At 41.0% G+C, this 18,243-nt stretch overlaps 1 protein-coding gene across 1 annotated transcript; it reads left to right on the top strand.

Annotated features, from left to right (window-relative positions):
• Positions 1-8,210: 8,210 nt before the first annotated feature.
• PSMD7 (proteasome 26S subunit, non-ATPase 7) lies at positions 8,211-18,006 on the top strand. The gene is made up of 7 exons (XM_053605318.1): positions 8,211-8,395; positions 10,751-10,842; positions 12,201-12,293; positions 12,977-13,074; positions 13,611-13,691; positions 15,911-16,002; positions 17,017-18,006. Exons 1-7 carry the CDS (start codon positions 8,322-8,324, stop codon positions 17,453-17,455), a joined length of 969 nt encoding a protein of 322 aa, XP_053461293.1. The 5' UTR covers positions 8,211-8,321; the 3' UTR covers positions 17,456-18,006.
• The last annotated feature ends 237 nt before the right edge of the window (positions 18,007-18,243 follow it).

The following is an 18,243-nucleotide window of genomic DNA, read 5'->3' as shown; positions in this document are numbered from 1 at the left end:
ACTAAATACATCTGAAATCTTCTATAATAGATTAGATCAGGCAGAAAAAAGACTCTTGAACTGGAAGGGAGGTCTTTTGAAATAATTCAGTCAGACAAAAATAAAGAAAACAATAAAAAGGAATGAGCAAAGTCTCCATGACATTTGGAACAACATAAAATGATCAAATATTCAAATTTTTAGTGCCTCCAAAGACAAAATGGGGGAAAAGAAATATTAGAAATCCCACTTAATGAAATAATGGGTTTGGACGATGCCTGTGGCTCAGTGAGTAAGGCACCCGGCCCCATATACAGAGGGTGGCAGGTTTGAACCTACCCCAGGCCAAACTGCAACAACAACAAAAAAATAATGGGTAAAAACTTCCCAAGTCTAGCAAGAGGCCTAGACATTCAGATACAAGAGGCTCAGTGATCTGGCAAATACAATGCAAAAAGTTCTTCTGCATGGCATTTTATAGTCAGATTGTCTAAAGTCAAAAGTAAAGAGCAAATCACAAGAGCAACAAGAGATAAGTGTTTAGTCACCTGTAAAGGAAACCCCATCCAGCTAACAGCAGATTTCTCAGCAGCAACCTTACAGGCCAGAAGAGAATGGGATGATATATTCAAAGTGCTGACAGAAAAAACCTGTAAATCAAAAATATTATACCCAGGCTGAGTACAGCCTGTAATCCTAGCACTCTGAGAGGCCCAGGCAGGTGGACTGCTTGAGCTCAGGAGTTGGAGACCAGCCTGAGCAAGAGCGAGAATCCATCTCCACTAAAAATAGAAAAAAACAACTGGGAATTATAGCAGGTGCCTGTGGTCTCGGCAACTCAGGAGGCTGAGGCAAGAGGACTGCTTGAGCCCAGGAGTTTGAGGTTTCTGTGAGATATGATGCCATGGCACTCTGCCCAGGGCAACAGAGTGAAACTCTGTCTCAAAAAAAAAAAAAAAAAAAAAAACTATACCAAACAAAACTATTCTTCATAAATGAAGGAGAAATGAAGTTTCCTAGACAAGCAAATGCTGAAGTAATTCATTACCACTAGATCAGCCTACAAGAAATACTCAAGGGATGGGCGGCGCCTGTGGCTCAACGTGTAGGGCGCCGGTCCCATATGCCGGAGGTGGCGGGTTCAAGCCCAGCCCCGGCCAAAAAAAAAAAAAAAAAAAAGAAATACTCAAGGGAGTCCCAAACCTAGAAGTGAAAGGGCAACGTGTACCATCATAAAAACACACAAAAGCATAAAACCCACTGGTAAAGCAATTACACAAAAGAAGGAGAGAAAGGACTCAAGTGGCACCACTATAAAAATATCCCAAACTACAATGACAAGAGAAAAAGGAACAAAGAATTATAAAATAACCAGAAAACAATTGACAATATGACAAGAACAAAGCCTGTAATATCTATAATAACCTTGAACATAAATGGAATAAATTATCTGCTTAAAGATATAGAATGGTTAACTGGATTTAAATACACACACACATACATATATATATATATTACAAGAAACTCACTTTACCAATAAAGACACCTATAGACTGAAAGTAGAGGGATGGAAAATGACATTCCATGCAATAGAAACAAAAAGCAAGCAGAGTACCTATATTTATATCATATAAAACAGACTTTAAATGAAAAACAGGAGAGGAAAAAAAAGACAAAGAAAGTCATTATATAATGATAAGGGAATTAAGTCAACAAGAATTCTAAATATATGTGCACCTAACACTGGAGCACCTAGATTCACAAAGCGAATATTACTAGATCTAATGAGGGAGATAGGCTGCAATACAATAAGAGTGGGAGACTTCAACACCCCACTCTCAGCATTAGACAGATTAGCTAGATAGAAAGGCAACAAAGAAACATTGGATTTAAACTGGACTTTAGGAAAAATGGACATTAACAGATATTTACCTAACATTCTACCCAACACCTTCAGAATATACATTATTTTCATCAGCACATGAAATGTTCTCCAGGATAGTATTGGTGCCTGAAGGGGCCAAACTGCTGAGTGAGTAAGAAGACTTCTCTCCACATTTGGAGTTACACTCTGTTAGAGAAATAAAATAAGCAGTGATACTATTATGCCCAAATGGCTCACAGAGCTTTTATGAAACAGCTTTCTGTTTTCACGACTTGGATATCTAGACTCAGATATCCAAGATACCATGAGATGCTGAACCAAGTGCCAAATCTGAATAGCAAATTTAAACTATCCCCAGAGTCCCCATTTTCTCTCCAACGACTAAGTTGTTTCTAGGTCTGTCCAACTCTTAAGATGAGTTCCATGTCAAGTCTCTCATTGACTCAGGCAAGTAGAGTTCTGGTGGGCCTGCCTTAGTTGCCAGACATTCCGAGGGACGTCTGAACTTTAGCAACGAATACCACTTAGGCTGGAGGCAGTATCTCTGATATATACTTTCTCTTTTCTTCTAAATCTATTAAGATGATAAATAGAGGCTGCAAAGTTCAAGGTATTGTTAAAATGCTTGCAAGATCATTATTCCTTTTTCTGGACTTAACAAAAATAAGAACTCTTTCAAGATGCTGTCCCCTGTGGGAGCTAACTCCCTGAACTGAAAGATAAAGATGATCAAAGGAGAGGAAAATGTATTATCCTTAAACTCTCATCGGGTCTTCTTAAAGTTAAGTCCAGAATTCAATGAGAAAAAAAAGCGGATTTCTTATATATTCCTTCCACATTCCTCTGAATTAATTTAGCCCCCATTAATGGTAGATGATTTTAAGTCAGTTCCATTAAAAAGAGGGAGGGAGGATCAACAAGGAAAATATCATATTTATGATTTCAAGTGGTCTTCTTTATACCTTTTAGTTAAAAAGATGTTTCCTTCAGACTCCAAGTCTTTTTTTTCTTTTTTTTAGACAGAGTCTCACTTTATCACCCTCAGTAGAGTGCCATGGCATCATAGCTCACAACAACCTTCTACTCCTGGGCTTGGTGATTCTCTTGCCTCAGCCTCCCGAGTAGCTGGATTACAGGGGCCCGCCACAATGCCCCACTATTTTGTTGTTGTTGCAGTTTGGCCAGGGCTGGGTTAGAACCCGCCACCCTCAGCATATGGGGCCAGCGCCCTACCCACTGAGCTACAGGCGTCACCCCAGACTCCAAATCTTATGCCTAATTTGATACATAAAAAGCAAAATCAATCTTTGATCATCTAATAGCCTTTAATTCTCTAAATACAAAACTTTTAAAAGGAGAAAATTTTTTTCAAGTTCTTTCTATAATAGATACATGTCTACCTGTGTTGAAGAGTATGAAGTAAGAGATGAAACAACAATGTCTACTTTGAATCAAGCACTAAACAAAAAAAAAAAAAAGTATGCTTTATTCAACACATCACACAATGATGAGGACTTAATCTAAAAGTTATGTTATCTTAGGAAGTAGTAGCAGTTGTATAATAGTTAAATAGAAAACATTAAAAGAAATATGGAAAATCCAAAGCAATGGTCCTAAAGTAGAAAGAGTACATGTAATGAAAATGTTTGGTGGAATCTAGAAAGAATATCAAAAGCTCTCTAATCACAAGGGAAGGAGGCAAAGACTCAGAGAAAGTCTCCTGGTCATTCTTCAAAAATGTAGCTATCAGGGCTCCTGAGTAATTGTAGGACTCAACTACTTAATGCATAACTAATTATGCATAACTAATTATGCTTATAGTTAGTTATGAGATTGGGGGGTGAAAATTAAAAGTGGGGAGTGCTGGCTGCGCCCGTGGCTCAAGGAGTAGGGCGCCAGCCCCATATACTGGAGATGGCGGGTTCAAACTCAGCCCCAACCAAAATCTGTAAAAAAAAACAAGAAAAGTGAGAAGTGCTATCAAGTTGAGTAATCCCAAAACAAAGAGACACAATGGTCACGACTACACTCTGAAGTAAGGTTTTTCAAAACATTCAAATATTTGATCTAGAAGAACACACACCAAGCTGTTATTGCTAATTACATCTTGGTGGTGGGACTGTGGGACGTTTTTACTTTATAAATTTTATTTTTCTGAACTACTTGGAATTCTAACAATGAGTATGCATTACTCTTATAATCAGAAACCGAAGCACATTTTTATATCTTTTTCTGTTAAGTACACTCACATCTTCAAAATATATATATGGACCAGCGAAAGTTTTTAACCCAGGACCCATGATAACATGTTCCAAAATATCTCTGAGACAATCCCTTCCCCTTTACTATATCCTCGCCAGTAGATTTGAAAGGCATAATTCAAATCTAGATATGACACGCTGCCCATGCTCTGTTCTGTTACCTTCACAGAAGGAGAGAAAGAGAAATCTTACAGGAAAGGGTACCAGAGGCATCAAGAATTTATCCTGTCCTATACAGCTGCTCTAGTTTCTCCACACATTCAAACTCATTCTCACAGGAGTAGTTTCCAAAATGCTGCCCAGAAACTTTTCAGACTCTGAGCATACCACTTGAGCTAAATAATGTTCCTTAACAGGCCTAAATAAACAAATATGAGAGTAAAAGCAGCAAATGACACTGAGCAAGTATGTGACAGAACTAACATTTATTAAACGGCTACTACATGGCAGACATTGAGTGGCAGGTAATGTATTTACTAAGAACCTTAGGTTCATGAAGATTTCACAAATTGATGTTTCTGTTATCTACTGCTGCATAACAAACCAACCAAAACTTAGTTATTTAAAACAGCAAGATTACTTATGAGCTCACAGGATTTCATAATCTGGGCGAGGCTCAGCTGGGCAGCTCTTCGACTCCATGTGCTGTCCACTAAGGATGGGATATATACAGTGATTTTTGGCTCAGACATTCCTCTCCTATTCCATATGGTCTCTCCTGAAAAGTAGCCAGAGTTCCCCACATGATGACTCTGTGCTCCAATAGTGAACATTCCAAGAGAACAAGCTGCAATGTGGGAGGATTACTCAAGCCTCTGTTTGCACCACACTTGCTAATATCTCACTGGCCTAAACAAGTCACATGACCAAGTTCATTGTCAATTCTGGAGATTACTAGAGGGAATGAATGCTAGAAGGCATGATTCACTAGGAGCTACTGCATTTGATACTAGCAAGCAGGTGTGATTTAGACGAAGAAACCTTCTGATAGTGTATGACATATGAGTTATATTTATTATTTGTTTATAGTCTATCTCTCCTGACAAGACTGTAAGTTCTAGAGGGCAAGAACTTTCTTTTGTTGACTTGTATATAACTAGTGCTTAAAACAGTGGCACATAGTTAGTGCCCAATAAATATACGCCAAATAACTATTGAGGAAAAACTTGAGAGACACTGGCTATAGAAGAGTTCCAAAGTTTACGATGAAAAAAGAGTCACTTATCAGTGGGAAAATTAAAGTATTCTAGAAACATCTTTAGGACAGCTTTTGGACCACAGTTAACACTAGTTTTCTATGTGTGGTAAGATAGGGCTTTCAAAAGTTTGAAATTCAGCACCTTAGTGAAATTACAACAATCCTTTTACCTCTGAGTGGTGCACTCAGGAGCCTAGAAAATGGCTTGATCCTTATCATGAATATGAACTTTAAAAGGTCCTTTCTGGGCTTGGCACCTGTAACTCAAGCGGCTAGGGAGCCAGCCATATACACCAGAACTGGCGGGTTCGAATCCAGCCTGGGCCGCCAAACAACAATGACAACTACAACCAAAAAATAGCCAGGCGTTGTGGTGGGAGCCTGTGGTCCCAGCTACTTGGGAGGCTGGGGCAAGAGGATCTCTTAAGCCCAAGAGTTTGAGGTTGCTGTGAGTTGTGACACCCCAGCACTCTACCCAGGGTGACAGCTTGAGACTCTGTCTCAAAAAAAAAAAAAGGTCCTTTCTGATGTCTGAGACTCGTCGTCTTCCATTTCATTCATATAGCAAATTGAGCATTTATACAATAATTACTGAGTGCCTCCTTTGTGCCAGGTACTTTTCAAGACACTGAAGATATAAAAGTGAACTAAACAGGAGCTTACATTCTAATGGGGGAGAAAATGACAACAAATAGGTAAACTGTACTATTCAAGAAGGAGCAGAAAGTAAGGGAAAAAAACTCTAGAGAAAGCTAAAGCAGAAATATGTAGGTAGTAGAGAAAGACGGAATTTTCAATAAAGTGGTTTAAAAGAAGCCCACCATGGGAGCAACATTTGAGCAACAATTTCTACATCTATTTGTAAAATAAAAAATCCTTACTTCATAAGGTTGTTACAAGCCTTGTTAACACAGCATGGGCCTCACCTGTAAGCTTATTAGGACTGCTCAGCTTCTATTCCAGACCTACAGGATCTGCATTTTAACAAGGTCTCCAGGTGATTTTTAAGCATATTGAAGTTTGAGAGAAACATTGATTAAAAGGATTAAATGTTTGTGAGTGTTTATACCACAGCTGGCATATGACAGACCCTCGGTAGATTAAATAATTCTTGGTTTTCTTTCCCTTGACCTGACCCTTAAAACTTTCTAATTTTATTTTTTGAAACAGAGTATCACTCTGTCACCCCAGGTAGAGTGCTGTGTTGTCATAGCTCACAGCAACCTCAAACTCTTGGACTCAAGGGATCCTCCTGCCTCAGCCTCCCATGTAGCTGGGACTAAAGGCACCTGCCACAATACTCAGCTAGTTTTTCTATTTTTAGTAGAAATGGAGTCTCCCTCTTGTTCAGGCTGGTCTTGAACTCCTGAGCTCAAGCAATGCACCTACCTTGGCCTCTCTGAATGCTAGGGTGTGAGCCACCACGCCCAGCCTGAAACTTTCTAATTATAATAAAGAATAAAGATAACAATGAGCATCTCTTTAATTATGAATAATAAGTACACACTGCCACTACTGCCTCATGGATCTAGCAGAAAACCTGAAAAGAAAACCAAGATGTAGACAGATGTGGATTTATCACATACAGACACATTGAAACTCCTGCTTACATTAAAGTCATTCTCTCCTTGGTAATCAGATCCTAGTCTTTGATAACTTTTTTTCACCACCCACAGGTAAGAAGAACACAGAACTTGGGTGTATCCCCTAACTTTTTGAGATCAGGAGTCTATCTTAAAAGGGTAAGAAGCCAAAACGTTGAGGAGTATCTTCTGGTAACATAGACAAGGTAAAAGTTGTTTAAGGACATGACAAGCAAGCCAGGCCTGGTGGCTCACGCCTGTAATCCCAGCACTCTGGGAGGCCAAGGCAGTAGACTGCCTAAGCTCAGGAGTTCCAGACCAGCCTAAGCAAAAGGGAAACCCGTCTCTACTAAAAATAGAAAAACTAGCTGGCCCTTGTGGCAGGCACTTGTAGTCCCAACTACCTGAGAGGTTGAGGCAGGAGGATTGCTTGAGCCCAAGAGTTTGAGGTTGCTGTGAGCTATGGCGACAGAGCACTCAGGATGACAGAATGAGATTCTGTCACAAAAAAAAAGACATGACAAGCAATAAGTAAATAATTCAAGTTGCTAAAGTATTGTTTTTGTTTACAAAAACTCCAACTTAAAATCAGGCAGAATATAAACCTATATGAAGTATAGTGTAACCTGCCCCCTTCTCCAAATAAGTTTGTTTCCTACATTTTCCCTCTCAGTCTTCCTTTTTCTCTTTCCCGGCTAAATATCACAACATGCTTCCTTATTGCCTTTCATGTTTTCTTCAACCCTTATGTAAATTTTGATTTGAAAAGCAACCTCTTGGTCTGACTCTCCGCACAAATTATGTTCCTCCAGCGGCCCTAGTTACAGTCCGAACTATAAAACCAGGCGGAAACCTCCGGGTGGTCACGTTCATTATCTGCAAAATGCCCACAGTAAAGATAAAGGAGATAAATTGCCAATTCTACATTAAAATCGTGCTATCTTAGTGATTGCAAGTTCCTCTAAGAAATTGTGAAGGATTTTGACTTGAAGCAAAGGGGAACATTTTCTGGGTGGTGGAAATACAAACTTACTATGTACTTATTTCTAAGTATTTTTTTCTATATTCCTCAAAGCGGGCGGAGTGAGCTGGGAAGGAACTGAAGCGAAAAGCCGGTGCAGGTGACAGCGTACGCCCAATAACAGAAGCTAAAGCAGACACCGGTGTCCCTGTGGCTTTCAAGTCCAGGGAAACGCAAAGCAGACGAGGGCAGGCCCGCCTCTCCACAGCGCTCCCCTCCTCAAGATGGCGACCGTGGCGACAGTCCGGGCAGGCGGCGCGTGGCACTCTGGGAGCGGAAGGAGGAGGCCGCGCGGCTGCTGTTGAACCGGAAGAGGAGGAGCTGGGCCTGGAGGAGACGCTGCCGGGTTTTGCGGGTCTCGGGGAGCCAGGCCTGGCGGGCAGGGTGTGTCGCGATGCCCGAGCTGGCGGTGCAGAAGGTGGTGGTCCACCCCCTGGTGCTGCTCAGTGTGGTGGATCATTTCAACCGGTGAGCGGGCGGCGCGGGGTGGCCGAGCCGGGCTGGCGGTGCGGCCGCTGCTGAGTCACGGGCACGCTGGGGAAGGCGCGGCGGCCGCGGGCAAGCTAAGGGGGCAGATGGGGCGGCGGGCGGCTCTGACTGTGGCGGGCCCAGACCAACCTCAACTAACGGAGCCGAAGTCACCGGCGTCGCGCCCCTGCCCCAGCCGCCAGTTTGGGGCCTGGGCTCCTTGTTCCTTTTACCAAAACACGGACGATGCCAGCTTCAACTGGCCCCGACCCCCGCACCCAGGCTGGTGCCCATCTGTCACCTCGTCCGCCCCTTTTCATCGAAAAAACTCGGTCTCGTAGGAAGGCGCTTCTGTACCTTCTGAAAGCTGTCACTGAAATTCGGGTCTCAGCGCCCTGAAGGGCTTCCAGGATGGGTCGTAATTTTAACTTGTGAAAACTTCTAAGTAGGAATCTAGTTTGACGATAGCTTAAAAATGTAGGTGAAGTGTCAGTTTTCTTTTAAAAACGAGACCAGTTGGACATTTTGGCACATTGAAACTCCTGATTTACATTAATGATTAAGTTAAGAAAACTTTACAGGTCACCTGGTAAGTTTGTGATTTGAGGGTGCACATCCGCCACCCATCGCTTGTTTTAGAGCTGTTTGTCCTGCTAGACCTGTTACACGTGTTCGTAAGTTTTACAAGATTATTACTTTAATTGGCAAATGTTGGGAGTATTTGTTGTAAAGTTATAAAGTATCCATTCTTCTGCTACTTGCTTTGTACAATTAATTCATCCAGAGCCAGAAAAGGACCTTCAGTCTACCAGGACATGTGACTTTTCTGCTGTACAGTTTTTTCCCTTGGGGTACTAGGGGTGCTAACGGGCAGATACCTTTTTAAGTCATATTTGGCCACTTGTTAAGAGGACGAGCTGCTGTGTCAAATAAATGCCGGATTTAAAAAAAAAAAACAAACAGATGGACTTTTGTAGAGCAAAAGAAAAGCCCATGAGTGTGGAAGTTTCCTTTGAAGTGTGGGAACTAAATTCTTGATAGGTTTTAAACTTATTTCAAGAAACACACAAAAAATTTCACAGCCACCAAGAATACAGAATCACCAACTCTTTGATCCAAACCCCAAATTTAGTACACATTTACAGTTTGCCAACTATATGTTAAGAAAAATACAACTAGACCAGTATGACACTAGCAACTTTTGAGGAAATGTAGTTTATTTCACAGTGGCCTCTGTTATTCTTTAGCATAGAGTTGTGTTGTTTCTGTGTCTCACTTTTGCTAGTGATTAAAGCAGAATTCTGAAAGACCAATGAAATGAGAGGAAGTGAAATAGTTTTAACTACTTAGGAGAAAATCACAGGAGGTTTGCAATGAATTCTGAAGTAAAATCTTTCTCATTCTGTCCTCTTCTGTGTGTGATTAGTCACCAGCTCATTTCTGACTTCTGTCTAATAAGCACCCAGAGAGGCCACAAATAGCATACACATGCCTCTGACTCAGAATCACTTTCTGAGCCTCTAGACTTTACAAAGAATAAACTATATCTGGTGGGACTTTAGACGTTGAGAATGTATTCCAGAGGAGAACTAGCAACCCAGAAGGCAGGCCATAAGACTGGCTTCACTCTAGCATCTTTATCCCTGAAAAAGATCTGAGGACAGGGAAAGTTTAAAGGAAAAAGGAGAGCCACAAAGAAAAAATTAAATAAGTTATTATTAAATGAATAATACCTTTATAAAAAGGTATTAGAGAATGGCATTTATGTGTGTATGTGTTTTCTTTTTCTATGTCTAGTCCCTTTAATGTAAAGGGCCCTTTCACTTAGCTAGACTTAGTGTTTTCATAAGTAATATTTTAAAAACCTAAAATCTGTAGCCGGGCATTGTGGCGGGCGCCTGTATTCCCAGCTACTCGGGAGGCTGAGGCAGGAGAATCGCGTAAGCCCAAGAGTTAGAGGTTGCTGTGAGCCGTGTGACCCCACGGCATTCTACCGGAGGGCAGTACAGTGAGACTCAGTCTCTACAAAAAAAAAAAAAAAAAACTTAAAATCTGGAAAGTTTTTATTTTCTTCACTTTACATTTCTATGAAGTTTGAAATTTTTCCAAACTTGTTATAACTTTATAGTCAGTGGTAAGCAAAAACTACCAGTGTGCATTAGTATGCAGTTCATGAATTATCCTTAATATATTAAGAACTAACCTATTACATTTGTTTAGGGATATCAGTTCCCAGGTAAACTAAATTATATCTGTGCCATTGGTATTCCCCATTAAGAATGTAACTGTTGAGTTTACATTTCTGTGCATTTCTGTGCATTTCTATCCAGACCGATCATCTATTTTTTCATTCAGAATCGGCAAGGTTGGAAACCAGAAGCGTGTTGTCGGTGTGCTCTTGGGGTCATGGCAAAAGAAAGTACTTGATGTATCCAACAGTTTTGCAGGTAAAAGACAAATTTAAATTTTTCTGAGCATGGTTAAAATAAAACATTTGTTGCCATTTTTTACTACAACCCAGAGATTCTATTTCACATTTGCTGAAGTATAGAAAATAGTGCATACAGGCTATCGACTCAACCAGACAGTGCGTATTTTAAACTTGCAGGCCATGCGGTCTCCATGGTGACTGCTCATCTCTGCTGTTGTGATGCAAATACAGTTATAAACAATATGTGAACAAATGAGTGTGGCTCTATCCCAGTAAAACTTTATAAAAACAGGCAGCCGGTACAGTTAACTCCTGCTCTAAACTATTTATGGTTTGGGAAGGCAAGGGAGAAGATGGGGAACTTTTCCCTTTTACTCTATATCATGAATCTTTATAAGAATGTATCTATGTATTACTCCTATAATTAAAGCAACAACAACAAAGAAGACCAAAATGATTGTTGGCATGACTTAGAGACTATAGGTCACCAACTCCAGTGTCTGAAAAGACCAGCCACTAATGTAATTTGCCAGATGGGAAATAGGTGGTGGGGCTTTTAAGAGTGTGGCCTTGTGGGCGGCACCTGTGGCTCAGTGAGTAGGGCGCCAGCCCCATATGCCGAGGGTGGCGGGTTCAAACCCAGCCCCGGCCAAACTGCAACCAAAAAAAAAAAAAATAGCCGGGCGTTGTGGCGGGCGCCTGTAGTCCCAGCTGCTCGGGAGGCTGAGGCAGGAGAATCGCGTAAGCCCAAGAGTTAAGAGGTTGCTGTGAGCCGTGTGACGCCACGGCACTCTACCCGAGGGCGGTACAGTGAGACTCTGTCTCTACAAAAAAAAAAAAAAGAGTGTGGCCTTGTATAAAGGGGATAGCCCCTATCTCACTGTAGGCAGTAGTTGCCAGGTCTCCCAGGTTTTTAAGAGAAGCTGGAAGTCTGGATTTTTTTTTTTTTTTTAAACTCTCCTAGTTCTTGCAAACAACTGGAAAAAAAATATATATTTTTAGACCAGGCACAGTGGCTCATGTCTGTAATCCTAGCATTCTGGGAGGCCAAGGCAGGAGGATTGCTTGAGGCCAGAAGTTCAAAAGCACCCTGAGCAAGAATGAGACCCCCATCTCTATTTAAAAAAAAAAGAAAAATTACTCCCAGCTACTTGGGAGATTGAGGCATGAGGATAAGTGAGCCTAGGAGTTTGAGGTTGCAGTGAACTATGATGATGCCACTACCCACTAGCCCAGGAGAGCAAGATTCTGTCTAAAAAAAAATTAACACCATGTTGGATAAATCAAACACATAAGTGAGTCAGAGGTCTCTCTTTGTGACCTGCTTTCTATCTAGAACCCTAAACTAAAGCTTACTTATTTTTTTCTTCTTAGTACCTTTTGATGAAGATGACAAGGATGATTCTGTCTGGTTTTTAGACCATGATTATCTGGAAAATATGTATGGAATGTTTAAGAAAGTTAATGGTATGTCTTGATTTCATAAGAAGGTATTAGAGAATGGCATTGTGTACCTGTGTTTGTTTTCTTTTTCTATGTCTATTCCCTTTAATGTAAAGGGCCCTTTCACTTAGCTAGACTTAAGACTGGTGGTAGTGGGGAGATGAGGTAGTGATTAAATGAAAAACTTTAGAAGCAGTTTAAGGCCAGATAGACCCCCTGGGTTTGGGAAGGAGAGGCTCTAGCCCTCTGTAACAGAATAGTGGAGATCTACCAAAATCTACCTTCCTAGAGTTTTAGTACCTTCAGAGTAAATGTTATCTCTCTGTCACATGTATTATTTTCATTTTATTTCATTACACTAACCATACTGCTTCCAAAATGTTTATTCCCACAACACTTATAGTTGCCTTTTATGTGACCTGGACTTTTATTTGTTTATGTATTGCCTTAGAATTGTTCTCTTGTTGTTTTGATATGTGACTCATTTTCTAAACTAGCCTGAGATACAATGTCTCTGGATTTCCACATTCCTTATTTTCTGAGAATTTTGTTTTGTGTTTTAAATTTTAAAAGTACATCAAGGTTTAAAATAGATGTCTGGAGTCCTAAAAAAGGTAGAGGATATGCCACTGATGTTTTTATCCTGTTTGAGGGACTCGTGTAGATATTCGTGAAATAATTAAAACCACTAATTTTTTCCTTCCCAGCCAGGGAAAGAATAGTTGGGTGGTACCACACAGGCCCTAAACTACACAAGAATGACATCGCCATCAATGAACTCATGAAAAGATACTGCCCTAACTCAGTGAGTGTTCTCTATTTTTAAAACTCTTAAATGATATTCGTTGTCAACCAGCTCAAGTAAGCGCATCTTAGGAAGGATTTTGGTAGTGAATCAGTTCACTGCTTTTTCTTTATAAACTTGTTGTGTTAGTTTATAGTGTTCTATGAAGTAAGATATAACCTGGTAAATTTGGAAAATAACAGTTAACACCTGCTAAGTGCCAGGTATGTGAATTATCTCATATAATCCTCTTGGTAACTACATATCCTCTTTACAAATGGGAAAACTGAAGTTCAGAATGGGTAGTGGACCTGGGGTTGAAATTTTGGCTCTCTTGACTATGATGTCCTTGTGCTTAATAACCACATTATGCTACCCCTCTTGGCTTGTTAATGGAAGGGAACAAAAGACAGAGCAAATGATGATATAATTTGAAATATGAACTCATTTTTGCTAAAAATGTTTGGCTTGTTTCTAATTGAATGCAAGAAATTATTAAAAGAATAGCTGAAATTATTGGGTATGGAGTGGTTTATTAAAATGTGTTTCTCTTCCAGGTGTTGGTCATTATTGACGTGAAGCCAAAGGACCTGGGGCTGCCCACAGAAGCGTATATTTCAGTGGAAGAAGTTCACGATGTAAGTCATTTACTGTGAGCCTAGGAGATCAGACTTGCTACTTATTGTGTGATTTTCTTTTTTCCATTTTCAAGTCAAGAAATCCCTTATATCTCTATAACAAAGAGGTGATCTTAATTTTTTCCTTTGATTTTTTTTTTTTAATCTCCAAATTTTAGAAATAGAAACCTAAATTCCCCTTTTATAAATGAAATTGAGGCCTAAAGTAGTCAAATAATTACCCAGAGATGTTCATAGGAACGGAAAAGCAGCCTCTGGTGAGCTGGGTCTTACTCTGATGTAGTATCTACTGTTGAGCCGCCTCTGTGCTAAGAATTCTTTTCTCCTTGAAGATTTACAGGCCCTATAGAATAGATCATAGATTTTCAAACAGAGTAAGTCAGAGCTACCAAGAGCTAGCTGGCAAGACTTCTCTGTGTGATCACTTGCTCAGCTCTATAGCATCCTGTACCTGAGCTTGTGCATATCCTTTATGAAAGTGGAGAGCTACCAGATTATAGCATTTGTCTATTTCCAGGAAAATTGAACTAAAGTTCTAGTTAAGATTTGATGTGAAGAAAAAAAGACTTGATGTGAAATTATATATGTGTATGTTTTCTTACGAGCACAGAATATTCAGAGAAGGATTTTGAGATTGCTCATATACCACCACCCTCAGTGAAACAAGGAATTTTTTTTTTAGTGAGGAGATAAAGGAGACATAAGGTTCATGTTAATAAGATGAAACTAGGGAAGAATTAATGTCTGAAAAGGCTTGCCATGAAATCCTATAGGCTCATTACAGATTCTGCTGGCATCCAAAGAGGAGAAAGCCCCTTGGGTTTCACTCTCTCCTGACAACTTCAACAGCTACCATTTACAGTAGTAAGTGAAGTGACTTGCCTAAGGTCCTATAGCTCCCTTGTTACATACATGGCAGAGCCAGACTTTGAACCCAGGCAGTCTGGCTAGAGCCTGTTGCTTTCATCACTGTGCCGACCTGCCTGGGAGACATTTTACAGCCTGTACAGGTGATATGCAGCCTCTTCTGGCACTGGGTCTGAGAAAAGTATCTCCAGGTCTCATCAGGAAGTCACTAGGTGATGCAGGGGATCATAACCCCAGCAGATTCTTTAGTTAATTCAGACCACCACAAAGCCACTTACCCTATTGCATTGTTTTTGTACTCTGGTGTCATTTGATCCAAGGGACAAGGCATGGGTCAAAGTCATATTTTCTGGCATAAGCTTGCCTCAAAAGCAGATATTCTGTATATTGTTCACTCTAGAAAGAACTACATAGTTTAAGAATCAACCTAAGACTTCCCTGAGTGTCCATCCCCACAGTGGGCTTAAGGGAATATTAAGATTTTCCTTTAGGGCTCCGTGCCTGTGGCTCAAGGCGGCTAAGGCACCAGCCACATACACCTGAGCTGGTGGGTTCAAATCCAGCCCGGGCCTGCCAAACAATGACAGCTGCAACCAAAGGAAAAAAAAAGCCGGGCGTCGTGGCGGTGCCTGTAATCCCAGATACTTGGGAGGCAGAGGCAGGAGAATCGCTTGAGCCCAGGAGTTGGAGGTTGCTATGAGCTGTGATACCATGCACTCTACCCAGGGTGACAGCTTGAGGCTCTGTCTCAAAAACAAAAAAAAATTTCCTTTAGGCTGGGGGTGGCTCACCCTGTAATCCTAGCACTCAGGGAGGCTAAGGCAGTTGTATTGTCTGAGCTCAGGAGTTCGAGATCAGCCTGAGCAAGAGCAAGACACTGTCTCTACAAAAAAGAAGGAAAAAACTAGCCAGGCCTTGTGGCAGGTGCCTGTAGTCCCAGTTACTCAGGAGGCTGAGGCAAGAGGATTGCTCAAGCCCAGGAATTTGAGGTTGCTGTGAGCTATGATGCCATGGCACTCTACCCAGGGTGACAGAGTAAGACTCTAAAATATATATTTTTTCCTTTTAAAAAAAAAAAAAAAGATTTCCCTTAAAATAACAATTTAGTGGCTTCCACAACTTAAAAAACCTAGCCCAGGAGACTTCATCACTGAATATCATCACAGTGATTTTAGCTTTGAAGGCTAAGCTTTCAAAGCCAGCCATCCCCAAGTTTGCCATGGAAAACTCTCAGTAACGCACCCATGGAAGGCACTGACTTAAAGCAGAAGGCTCAAGATGTGAAAAGGAGCACATGCCTGTTTGTTTCCTTTGTTTTAAGGAAATAACTCTAGTTAAGCCTCCTCTCCTAGGATGGAACTCCAACTTCGAAAACATTTGAGCACGTGACCAGTGAAATTGGAGCAGAGGAAGCTGAGGAAGTTGGAGTGGAACACTTGTTACGGTGAGAGACCTTAGCACAGCATTGTAATCACTGGCTGCCTGAGAGGCTGCACGGCGTAAGGAAATCTACAGCAGGAGGATAGAGACATGGGTTCTGGTCCTGGCCATCCAGTACTGATTCTCTTGTTCTGAACAAATCACAGTTCCTTTCTGGAACTTTGTTTTCTGTAAGTTGAGGTTGAAAGAGGTCATCTCCAAGGTATCTTGAGTTACAGTTTATAACTTTGTGGTTAGCACATCTTGTTCAGTAACTGTCATGTGGACTGTGACAAGAACAGATGGGTGAAATAAATGGGTGCAGTGGGCCTGCACACTCCACTGGATGTCCTTCCAACAAATGTAGTCCATTTTCTGCAGAAAATCATGCATGTTGGGATAGATTTTGTTTTAACATCCTGTATCTGGCCCATGTACAGAGGCACATGCCTGGAATCCCAGCACTTTGGGAGGCCAAAGTGGAAGGATCCTTGAGGGCAGCTTGAGCAACATAGCAAGATCCTTTGTCTACAAAAAAAGTAAAATCCTATATCTATAAAATCCTTATTTCTAAAGGTCATAATTTTTATCAACTGATGAGTAATTTCCAGTTTTAAAAATTACTACTGATTGAAGCTAAAACAGCCTAGAAATGCAGGTGGAGAAAATGCCATCCTTTTCAGCAACAGGGATTTTGAAGTGGAAAGCTTCATAACACAAGGTTACCCAGAAAGTTATTGGCAGATCTTAACTGTTGACCTAAGCAACTGTTTTTTAAGTGAAAATGGCTTCATTTTAGCTCTTTCTCATAACCATCTTTTGAAAAATGCCCTGTGATGAGAAAGATAAAATATGTGCCCTAAATGAAACCAAAATTCAGGTATTTTATACCCAAATCTTCATCAAGTGGAAAAGTAACATTTTTCTTTTGAAAACTTTCCCCTCCTGACAAAGCTGGGTGTTTTCTCAGGATGGGAGAACGTACATGATTACCTGGTACCCTGATGCTTTCTCCTGTCCTTACTATGGGTTATTACAGAGACATCAAAGACACTACAGTGGGCACTCTTTCCCAACGGATCACAAACCAAGTCCATGGTTTGAAGGGACTGAACTCTAAGCTTCTGGATATCAGGAGCTACTTGGAAAAAGTAGCCACAGGAAAGCTGCCCATCAACCACCAGATCATCTACCAGCTGCAGGACGTCTTCAACCTGCTGCCAGACGTCAGCCTGCAGGAGTTTGTCAAGGCCTTTTACCTGAAGACCAACGACCAGATGGTGGTGGTGTACTTGGCCTCACTGATCCGTTCTGTGGTCGCCCTGCACAACCTCATCAACAACAAGATTGCCAACCGGGATGCAGAGAAGAAGGAAGGGCAGGAAAAAGAAGAGAGCAAAAAGGATAGAAAAGATGACAAAGAGAAAGATAAGGAAAAGAGTGATGTAAAGAAAGAAGAGAAAAAGGAGAAAAAGTAAAACATGTAGCTTTTTTAATTTGTAAATTAAAATCTTATAAACTAAATCAGTGTGCTGCTAGAGGGTTCTTTTTCACTTTAAGTGCTTGTTAAAAAGCTGTCCTGCTGAGAGCTCTCTGCCTCCAGTCACCCTTGTGGCATAACTCGGAAGTGAATGGATGGAGGGACTGATCTCGAAACTAAACTGCAGCTTCAGCTGCTAAGAGCTGGGGATACGATAGCTCAGGTTCAAGTGGTGTGAGAGAAATGAAGAGAAGTCAGCATAACGTTTTGGGTACTCTTCATTCTTGTATCTGTAAAACCAGGATTTGAATTCTCCCCATCTTGAAAGACTCTTGGGATCTGGTTCTGATCATTACCAACACTGCTAAATGGAATGCATGAATTCCATATGTTCTCTGCCTCCTGTAACACCTTGAGGTCTGACCCTTCTGAACTCCGTTGAAAATACTATACCACGTTTGGACCCGTAGCTCTGGCATTCTCAGGGCTTGGGACCCAGTTCCATATATTGTTTACCTTCAAAGACACAATTAAATGGCTTGGTTTTTATGTCGGTGTTCTAGTCGTTTTTGACTTTGGGAATATGATCTGTTGTTTTCAGAAGCAACCAAGACATCTTCAGTGACGCTGCCTTACGGAATTCTTTTGGTATCTTTTATGGAAGGAGGGTCTCATTCCTTTAAATAAAAACAGCCCGCTGCAGTGCAGCGAACTCTCCACTGAGCCTAGAAGACTTGGGTTCTAGTTTGTGTCTCAGATTGCTCAACTGTAAGTGGAAGCTTGAAG

The sequence above is a fragment of the Nycticebus coucang genome, chromosome 2 (assembly GCF_027406575.1).
Source record: "Nycticebus coucang isolate mNycCou1 chromosome 2, mNycCou1.pri, whole genome shotgun sequence".
NCBI classification, from domain to species: domain Eukaryota; kingdom Metazoa; phylum Chordata; class Mammalia; order Primates; family Lorisidae; genus Nycticebus; species Nycticebus coucang.
This window is presented reverse-complemented; position numbering and strand designations above follow the sequence as displayed.

Bases quoted from the DNA above. Each gene is read 5' to 3' on its own strand.
- PSMD7 (XM_053605318.1), top strand. From the start codon at position 8,322: ATGCCCGAGCTGGCGGTGCAGAAGGTGGTGGTCCACCCCCTGGTGCTG. The intron at 8,396-10,750 runs GTGAGCGGGCGG...TTTTTCATTCAG, and splicing joins GTGGTGGATCATTTCAACCG to AATCGGCAAGGTTGGAAACC. The intron at 12,294-12,976 runs GTATGTCTTGAT...TTTCCTTCCCAG, and splicing joins AATGTTTAAGAAAGTTAATG to CCAGGGAAAGAATAGTTGGG.